The sequence below is a fragment of the Dipodomys ordii genome, unplaced genomic scaffold, assembly GCF_000151885.1.
Source record: "Dipodomys ordii isolate 6190 unplaced genomic scaffold, Dord_2.0 Scaffold11, whole genome shotgun sequence".
Lineage (NCBI taxonomy): Eukaryota > Metazoa > Chordata > Mammalia > Rodentia > Heteromyidae > Dipodomys > Dipodomys ordii.
This window is the reverse complement of record NW_012267227.1, coordinates 8,786,682-8,796,132: the sequence shown is the minus strand read 5'-3', so window position 1 is coordinate 8,796,132 and position 9,451 is coordinate 8,786,682. Positions and strand designations below refer to the sequence as shown.

The following is a 9,451-nucleotide window of genomic DNA, read 5'->3' as shown; positions in this document are numbered from 1 at the left end:
ATTTTCTCTCCCTCTCCAACAGGTTAGTTTCAATACTAGTTTTAATACTGGGTAGCTGAACATATATACTTGCTGAAGGAAAAAAATTATACTTGAATTTCCTTTGAACTATATGCTGATAGAGAAGGTAATTACAATTTATTTTAAATGCTCTGGTAATAATGAGGTAGTCAGCATTACTAATCTAATTACTACAAAAAATAAAAAACAAAAGCAAAGTAAACCTCGGTTGGTGTAATTGCTTGTATACGTTTCATTCTAACTAATTCAATTTCAACTGGGGTGGGGGGGAAGTAATAATCAAAATTTCACTTTCTCCTGAAAATTCTTTGGTAATAGATAATGCAAAAAATCTGTACATGAAAAAAATGGAAAGTACAAAAAAAAAGGTGAATAAGTCCAAAATATCTACCCGAACTAAGGATCTAGTTTATTATTATTTTCAGGCAGATAAGATGGTTCAAAATTCATACGGTCCTACATCTACAGCTTTCTGTTTTAAAAACGAAAAACAATCCCGTCGTGCTTCTGACTTTGGGATACCGATGAAGTTGGTTCTACAAACATCTACACCCACCCACCCACCGCCATACCCTGTCAACATGCCGCACGGCACTCCCTGAGTCCAGGCAAAGTAACACTAGCATAGCTTTAAAGGAGGTAGTATAAAACAGGAGCCATAAAGGCAGGAGCAGCATCTCCCCTCAACTTCAGATGATTCACCTAAAGCTCTGCTTTTTCTTTTTTTTTTTTTGTTGCCGTTTTTTTTTTCTTTTGCCAGAAGGCCAAACTTAACCAAAGAGGGGACAACTTTGAACTTAGTACCGAAGCAGTGACGCCGCATATATAGAGTCTGCTTCTGAATATAACCAGTGTGGCACCAAACCACAAAGAAAGAAGAGAGAAGAAAAGGCGAGACTATGACAAAATGTTCTGTCATCAGTCAACAGGCCATGGCTAGGAAGTTATTACCTAGACCAAAAAAAAAAAAAAAAAAAAAGAATTTGAGTATAATTTAACGTGACCTTAAAAAAAAGACAGAGAGGGGCTGGGAAGGTCTCAGTGGTAGAGCGCTTGCCTTGCATGCCTGAGGCCCTGGGTTTGATTCCTCAGCACCACATAAGGAAAAAAAAAAAAAAAAAACAGAAGTGGTGCTGAGGCTCAAGTGGTAGAGCGCTAGCCTTGAGCTGAAGAGCTGAGGGACAGCGCCCAGGCCCAGAATTCAGGCCCCACGACCGGACCCCTCCCCCCCAAAAAAAGAGAGAGAGAGACTCATTCTAGTCACTGGTGGCTCAAGCCTGTAATCTTAGCTACTCAGGAAGCTGAGATCTAAAGGTCAAGGTTCAAAGCCAGCCTAGGCAGAAAAGTCCCTGAGACTTTTATAGCTCCAGTTCACCAGCAAAAGGCCAGATGTATAGCTATGGCTCAATTAATACTGGCTATGAGCCAAAAAGCTCAGGGACAGTACCCAGGCCCTGAGTTCAAGCCCCAGGACGAAGGAAGGAAGGAAGGAAGGAGAAGGGAAGGGAGGGAGAGAAGGAGAGAGGGAGGGAGAGAGGGAGGGAGGGAGGGGTCATTTCTAGGAGATACGAAAACATAATAAGAGGCCATGGGACCCCCTTCTCTGTCCCAGCATTACAGGAAAGGAAAAGTAAACCCAAAGTACCAAATACCAAATTCTCTTCAAGAATTCAGAAGAACACAAGTTAAGACAGTAGAGCTCTGAACATTTCATCCCCTAAACAAAACCTGCACTTTTCAAGTTACTGTACATCAAAATCGTTATTGATAAACAACAACAACAAAACAACTGTTAAGGCAACTTTTTGTATCCCTAAGTAACTTCACGAAGAGTAAAAAGATCTAAGGCAAAACATTTCATAGTATATATTGGAAGGCACTGGGAAATGAAAATCTCAACTTCTTCTTCCTGTCAGTCACCTGTTACTTTTTTTTTTTAATCTTCATTTTTAGTGCTTTATGCCAAATTGGGATTGAAAAGAAAACCCTATTCTCTAAAGAAAAAAAATGCACTTTTTTTTTCTGCATAGGGTTTTGCAACTAAGACGGGAAATGGGGAAGATGCTTTCCAAGCGAGCTGACAGGCAGAGGGAGAAGGAGGAAAGGCCTGGCGCAGGCAGCTCACTCTAATCCCCCAGACCCAACAGCGGCTGCACGCCACGCCACGCCACGCCACGCAGCTGCAGGGCAGCGCCGTCCTCACAAGAGCCAACACTTGCTTTGTCACTGAAACAGCCTCTGTTTCCCTCTTCTCAGCGGCTCAGCTACCCTCACGGCCGGAGCGCTCCACCGCACCAATCCTGCAAGCGTTGCAGTGTTCACCACCGCCACAAAAAACAGAGCTTCAGAGATGGCCTCGTCCTCCACCTGTGCACGCCACGCGCACGGCGGTGCACACACAAGCCCCACGCGCCAGCTTCCCACGCCGCGGAGCGAGGAGGACAAGAGAAGGGGGGACGAAGCTGTCTCCGGAGTTCGCCATGTGGCAAACTGAGGTAGATAATCAGCAAAGGCTTTCCCAAGTCTCTCCTTTGCTCCAGTGATACTGTCCACAATGCAGACACCGCCTCCACTGTCTCTTCACATTCAGCATTACAACAGCAACAATAATCACACACACATCCTCAAAGGCTCAAATCCCTAAAAGGACATCAGCACATTCATGAAAGGCTTTGGCTCCTGGTCCTTGGAACAGCCTGGCAGGGGAGGGGGGGGAGGAGGGAGATTAGGGAGGAGGGAGGAGGAAGAGGAGGGAGGAGGAAGAGGAGGGAGGAGGGAGAGGAGGGAGGAGGGAGAGGAGGGAGGAGGGAGAGGACCTGAGCCACCTCCACGCAGCAGTCATGTCTCCCCAGGCTGAGCGCCTGCACCCCTCCTGTCCCCTGGCTCCACGAGTGGATCCCCACCAGGAAGAGAATGAGGGGCCGGGGGTGTGGTACTTAGAACGGATGACAGGTGTATCTCATCATTGGACTCATGAGAGAACCTTCCAGAATCCCCAGTCTCGTGGCTGCCCTCGCTGTTGGCAGAATGCTCGGCGTCCGGGGCATCTGGGGCGGACAGGAAGGGCGCCCGGGAGCCCCTGGCTGGGCCTGGGGGGCTGGGGGAGGCGGCAGTCACCAGCACCGTGGTGCCCGGCTGGTAGAAGCAGGCGGCTTGAGGGAATCTTCTGGAAGGCTGGAGGGAAACAGGTGAAAGTGAGCAGCGAGCAGGCCCTGCCATGGCCACACCCTGGGAGCAAAGCAGAAGGGCCTGCCAGAAGTCTGCGGGTATTTCCATGCCACCTCCCCCTCCCCCTCGTCTTCCCCACCTCCCCCTTCTCGTCCTCCTCCTCCTCTTTCTTGCCCTCCTCAGGCTTGTTTTGCTTTGCTCCCTCCCCGGCCCTTCTGAAATCACAGCTCTGACTCTGAAAGTACTAGGGTTTGAACTCATGGCCTCATGCGTGCTAGACAGGGGCTCTACCATTTGGGCCAGTCATTTTTGTTTAGATTGTTTTCCAAGTGTCTTTGAGTTGTCCCTGTTCCCCTCCACGCCCCCCCGCCCCCCCGCAACCCGGGGCTTCCCACCTGTCCTCCTGAGCACACCATTACCAGGCCCACCTATTCGATGGCATGCGCATCTAGGGTCTCCCTAACCACTTCTTTTTAGTGGCACTTGGGTTTGAACTCAGAGCCTGGTGCTTGTTAGGAAATTGCTCTACCATTTCAGCCACACCCAGGCCCCCTTTTTCCTTTAGTAAATTTTATTTTATTTATTTCTTTTTTGTCGGTCGTGGGGCTTGAACTCTGGGCCTGGGTGCTGTCCCTCAGCTCTTCAGCTCAAGGTGAGCACTCTACCGCTTGAGCCACAGCGCCACTTCTGGTTTTCTAGTGGTTTATTGGAGATAAGAGTCTCACAGACTTTCCTGCCTGGGCTGGCTTTGAACCGGGATCCTCAGATCTCAGCCTCCTGAGTAGCTAGGATTACAGGTGTGAGCCACCGGCTTTAGTAATTTTGGCAAATAAGATCTTGCTGTTTTTGGGTCAGCCTGGCTCGCCATCCTCTTTACCCTGGCTGCGCAGCTCACATGCCAGACACCCACTCCCTTGCCCACCTTTGTTACTGGTTGAGATGGGGGTCTCACAAACGTTTTGTCCAGCCAGGCCTTGTGCTTACTTTCAGAGTCGCTGGGATCACTGGCCTGCGCCCCCTGCTCTCCCCGCCAATCTGACGTCGATTCTTACTACTCACCTTAGCGCTCTACGAGCATGCCTTACAGGAAAAACATTATCACAGAGAGAGCAGCAATGAACAACATTCATCCACATTTGTCTCTCCTTTTCATTATGATCTCCTTTCCCATGGGGGCCAAAGAGTCCTGTCATGTAGGTGGATTACCTGCTCCACTTTTGTCTTCTTGGAGTCTTGGAAAAAAAGCCACTTTTTCTTAGTGTTGTTTTTAATTACAGGACCATAGCTATTAATTATCAGGTCGGTTCCTCCCTGGGAAAAGAAAATAGGGGGGAGGGGAGGATGTAAATATCTTGGCATTAGAGATTTCCGTTTATCATAAATATACAAATTTTTTCCAAGTGAAAGGGGGAAAATGATCACAGACACTCTTTGACACAGGCAGCACACAACATTCTATCAGAATATTCATCAGTGAATGAAAGAGTATGAGTTTATATCCAGGCTACTCACCACAATCTTCCTGGCCTATCTCTGGAGTGCAGAGATTACAGGCATATGCCACCATGTCTGGCTAGCATTATTTGTAACATACACACATGTATGGATTGAGTATATGTACCTGAGGCCTCCATCACTCTCTGCTTGATTTTTAGATTCTGTATGCGTGTGTGTGTATGCCAGTCCTGGGTCTTAAACTGAGGTATAAAGATCATAGTGCAAAGCCAGCCTGGGCAAACAAATTCATGAGATTCATATCACCAATTACCAATACAAAGTCAAAAGTGGAGGCATGCCTCAACTGGTAGAGCACAAGCCTTGAGCAGAAAAAGCCAAACAAGAGCATAAGGCCCAAAAAAGGAAGAAGAAAGGAAAAAAAAAAAGCATGAATTTCCCTTCAATTAATAATACTGAATGATTCACATCTTAACAATGACCAAATTCTTCCGACATGTAAAAAAAAACATAAGGTTGGGTACTAGTGGCTCACACCTGTAATCCTACAGACTCGGGAAGCTAAGATTTGAGGACTGTGGTTCAAAGCCAGACTGGGCAAGAAAGTCTGTGAGACTCATTATCTCCAACTATCTGCCAAAAAGCCAGAAACAGATCTGTGGCTCAAGTGGTAGCGTATCATCAGCCTGGAGGTACAAGGGACAGTGCCAAGGCCAAGTTCAAGCTCCAGGACTGGCACAAAAAAGGAAGAGGGGAGTGGAAGGGAGGGGAAGAAAGGGAGGGGAGGAGGATGGAGAGAGGAAGGAGCACCTTGGCATCGCTGAAGCTGTTGGGCCTGATCATCGGCAGCAAGGATTCTTCATTCTCTACAGATCTCTGCAGTGTCTTTCCCACTTCATTCCTCGTGGCAAAGGTGGCACTGGTGCCAGGCAAGTGTTGTGTTCCATTCTGAGCCATCTTGGAAGAAGATGATTTCCTGAAATATTAGGAAGACGAGAAAAAAATCTTCTCATCTCATAGAAGACATCGTGAGCAAATGTACCCAATTTGGCCTGTGATCATGACTGCAAAAGTGTCATCTTTCACAACCATTCCTCAAACTGCTTTAGAAACTGAGTATTAGGTTTTTGTTGTTGTTGGGGGTGGGGGGGGGAAGTTATAGGGCTTGAATTCAGGGCCTAGGCCCTGTCCCTAAGCTTTTTTGCTCAAGGCTAGCACTCTACCACTTTGAGTTACAGCGCCACTTCTGGTTTTCTGGTGGCCAATTGGAGATAAGATTCTGACAACTTTCCTGCCAGGGCTGGCTACAAACCTCAATCCTCAGATCTCAGCTTCCTGAGTTGTCAGGATTATAGGTGGGTACCAGAAACACCAGCTTTTTAGATTTTTTTTGGTCAGTCATGGAGCTTGAACTCTGAGCCTGGGCGCTGTCCCTCAGCTGTTCAGCTCACAGACAGTGCTCTACCACTTGAGCCACAGCACCATTTCCAGTTTTCTGAGTGGTTTATTGGAGATAAACTTTCCTGTCTGGGCTGACTTTGAACCGATCCTCAGATCTCAGCCTCCTGAGTAGCTAGGATTACAGGCGTGAGCCACCGCTGCCCAGCAGCTTTTTTGATTTTAAACTCTACTCACTGCTGAAAACTTTACACTTGTGGAAACTTTCTTCTACTTCATATCTGCTTATATAAAATTTTTCCTGCTGGGCACTGGTGGCTCACGCCTGTAATCCTAGCTACTAAGGAGACTGAGATCTGAGAATCACGGTTCAAAGTCACCCCAGGCAGGAAAATCCGTGAGACTTTTATCTCCAATTAGCCACCAGAAAACTGGAAGGGGAATCTGTGGCTCAAATGGTAAAGCACTTGCCTTGAGCTGAAGAGCTGAGGGGCAGCGCCCAGGCCCGAGTTCAAGTTCCATGACTGAAAAAAAAAAATTTCCTAAGCCAGAAGCCAGCTGGCTTAGAGCAAAAAAACTCAGGGATAGTGCCTAGGTCCTGAGCTCATGCCCCAGAACCGAAACAAAGAACAAGAAGAAAAAGAAAATTAAAATCTGACAATAAAAATATGCCAGTTTAATATGCACAAAGATTTCAGAACTAACCCTTTCACTAATTAACATGACATTTTTGAAATGTGCCTATAAGTATGAATCTTAGAGGGAACTGTTGAAAAATCTATGCCACATAAAGGACATTTGCCCTGGGAAATACCTACAAAAAACTAAACAAAATGTTAATTTAAAAAACAACTTTAACAAAAGGAAAAGCCAAAACAAAATGCTCAAATACAGCTGAGGGCTCAAGACGCAAGTTATTGGCAAACACTTAACCCCCATCGAACCAGAGGGAAACATTCTAACAAAGACATGTCTATTTTTTTTTTTTTTTTGCCGGTACCAAGGCTTGAACTCAGGACCTCACAATCTTATTCAGCGTTTTATAAGCCATACCACTACTTCCAGTTTTTGTTTGTGTGTGTGTGTGTGTGTATGTGTGGTTAACCAGAGATAAAGAGTCTCTCAGACTTTCCTGCCTGGCCTAACTTTGAACCAAGTTCCTCAGATCTCAGCCTCCTAAGTAGCTAGGATGACAGGCGTGAGCCACCAGCATCCAGCAGCCCCATCTGTCTTCATTCTTGTCTGAAAATTCCCAGCCACGTGTCCTGTGCGGTTCTCAGTGAATGAAGCCTTTTCTGGAACTGCTGCTTAAACAGGAAATATTCCAGGAACTCTCTCTCGAGTGCCAGATGCTTGGGATTTAAGTGTGCCATTAAGACAGAAACAAAACCCAATCTCAGCAACCCATTTTGTGTTTCTCAAAATATGAAGGAAATGAGGAAAGCAGGCCCTCATTTAAGTATATTTTATAGGCACAGTAAAATATGTTTCAAATGACAAAAAAAAATCTCTATACAATATGTACATTTCTTCTAGGTGTAAGGACTTGGTCACCCTGCATTTGTTTTCAAGTGGCAAAGTCTCGGTCACCCTAAGAGACACTCCATTTCCACTCGTTCCCGGCGGGTGCTGTCATTCAAACGCTTTTCACCCGCTCCACCCCCGCAGCAATGGGAACGCACCTGGAATTACTTCGGTATATCAAGATGAGAACACAGATGAGGATGCAGGTCAAGGCGATGCCCACCCCTATGGCGATGCCCGTCATGGATTTCTGGTCGAGTTGGTAATAGCCTGAGTAAACTGGAGAAGAGCATGTTTACTTGGTCAATCCAAAGACAATAACAACAAAGAAGCCTCTCCCTACATTTTGACTCTCCCACAGAGGCTGCTTCCCTGTGTTGCTCTCCCAGGAGAAGCCTTGACTTTGTATCTCAACAGAAAAAGCATGAGTTCATCATGTATCATAGTGGTTTCAGGGCAATTTATCTCGTGTGGAAGATTCTGAGAACAAACTTAGACGCTGTGGAATTACAGTATCTGTGATCATCCACCCATAGTTTCTCATACTGCAAGGCTCAGAACGGATGTCTCTCTGATGACCCGAAGGACAGCTTTCATGTCCCATGACCGCCAGGTAGCTGTGGGGATGAAGGGACCTTAACTGTTTGCACACGCCATAGCAGTGATGCTTGGGCTCTCGATGCGCACGGGACACTGGGGACAGGTTAGAAAGTGGATCCTCACACCCTCACTAGGACTGGCCCCATGGGGTCTGTTTATTAACAAGCAGGTGACAGTGTCCAGATCATTGTGAACCAAGTACGTGACACTCAAAGAAGAGACTGGCGTGGCCGCCTTTTTCACCCATGATCTGGTCGCGGCGATGGCTACCTCCTGGCCTGTTTTCAAGAAAACTTCCATTCCCTTTCTTCCCCACTCCACACACAGCACAGAATGGCTACTCTTATCAAGCCACGAGTCCTTAGTGCTGTCCTCAGTGGAGCTGGCATTCCCCTCCACTGAAAGCTGTCCTCTACCCTTCCACTTCTTTGCAGAAGAGGGGGTGGACGAGGTGACTCGTCCCGAACCCCAGGGGCACGGGCCTCCTCAAGAACAGGATGGACAGAGGCGGCGAGGAAGGCAACGATTCCTCTTTGAAGCTCCAATTGCTTTTGTGGAAATCCACCACTTTTCTTTCTAGAAAGGCAGCTTTTCTGTGGCTAAAGCGTAACGCAAATCATGCTGCTGTGCATCTGGCCGTCACAGCCTGTGCATTTCTGCAGAGCCTGCTAGGTGGCAGGAGCTGGGGTGGGGGCGGGGATGGGCGTGGGGGTTAGCTGCTCTACTGGCTGCACAGCCAGGGCAAGAAGAAACCAGCAGCATAGTGGTCTGACAGCCACTGTGCAGAGACAGACATACAAGGCCAGAAGGCCAGACCTTTACCAGCAACCACTCAGCAAACCCAGTGCGGGTTTAGGCTGATGGCAATTATAGAAGGTTAAAATCTATGTATGTATCTCACTGTGGCTGAGGCATTATACCTTTGGCATCAGCAGAATCTAAACGCTTGGGCCTCTGGTTGGACTCGGGAGCTTCTTTTGGAAGCACGGCCAGCTCCACGGAGTTTGAGAAGGGCCCTTCCCCCACTTCATTGGAGGCAGAGATCTTGACAATGTACACGTTTCCAGCCACCAGGTTTTCCAGCAAAGCCATGGTTATTGCTCCTAGAAACACATCATCCATGACAAAATCAACTTCTATAGTCACACAAAACACAGCACTTGATTTTGTGTTTTTTTTTTTGGGGGGGGTCAGCTGTGGGGCTTGAACTCTGGGCCTGGGCGCTGTCCCTCAGCTCTTCAGGTCAAAGCGAGTCCTCTACCACTTGAGCCACAGCACCACTTCC

General features: G+C 47.3%; 1 protein-coding gene across 1 annotated transcript in view; it reads right to left on the bottom strand.

Annotated features, from left to right (window-relative positions):
- Positions 1–2,859: 2,859 nt before the first annotated feature.
- Prtg (protogenin) overlaps positions 2,860–9,451 on the bottom strand; it is an 84,689-nt gene continuing 78,097 nt past the window's right edge. Inside the window, exons 17-21 of the mRNA XM_013009950.1 lie at positions 9,087–9,269; positions 7,725–7,845; positions 5,455–5,620; positions 4,396–4,500; positions 2,860–3,195 (exon numbers count right to left, since the gene is read on the bottom strand). Coding sequence (XP_012865404.1) covers positions 2,860–3,195; positions 4,396–4,500; positions 5,455–5,620; positions 7,725–7,845; positions 9,087–9,269 — 911 coding nt within the window. The remainder of the gene's footprint in view (positions 3,196–4,395; positions 4,501–5,454; positions 5,621–7,724; positions 7,846–9,086; positions 9,270–9,451) is intronic.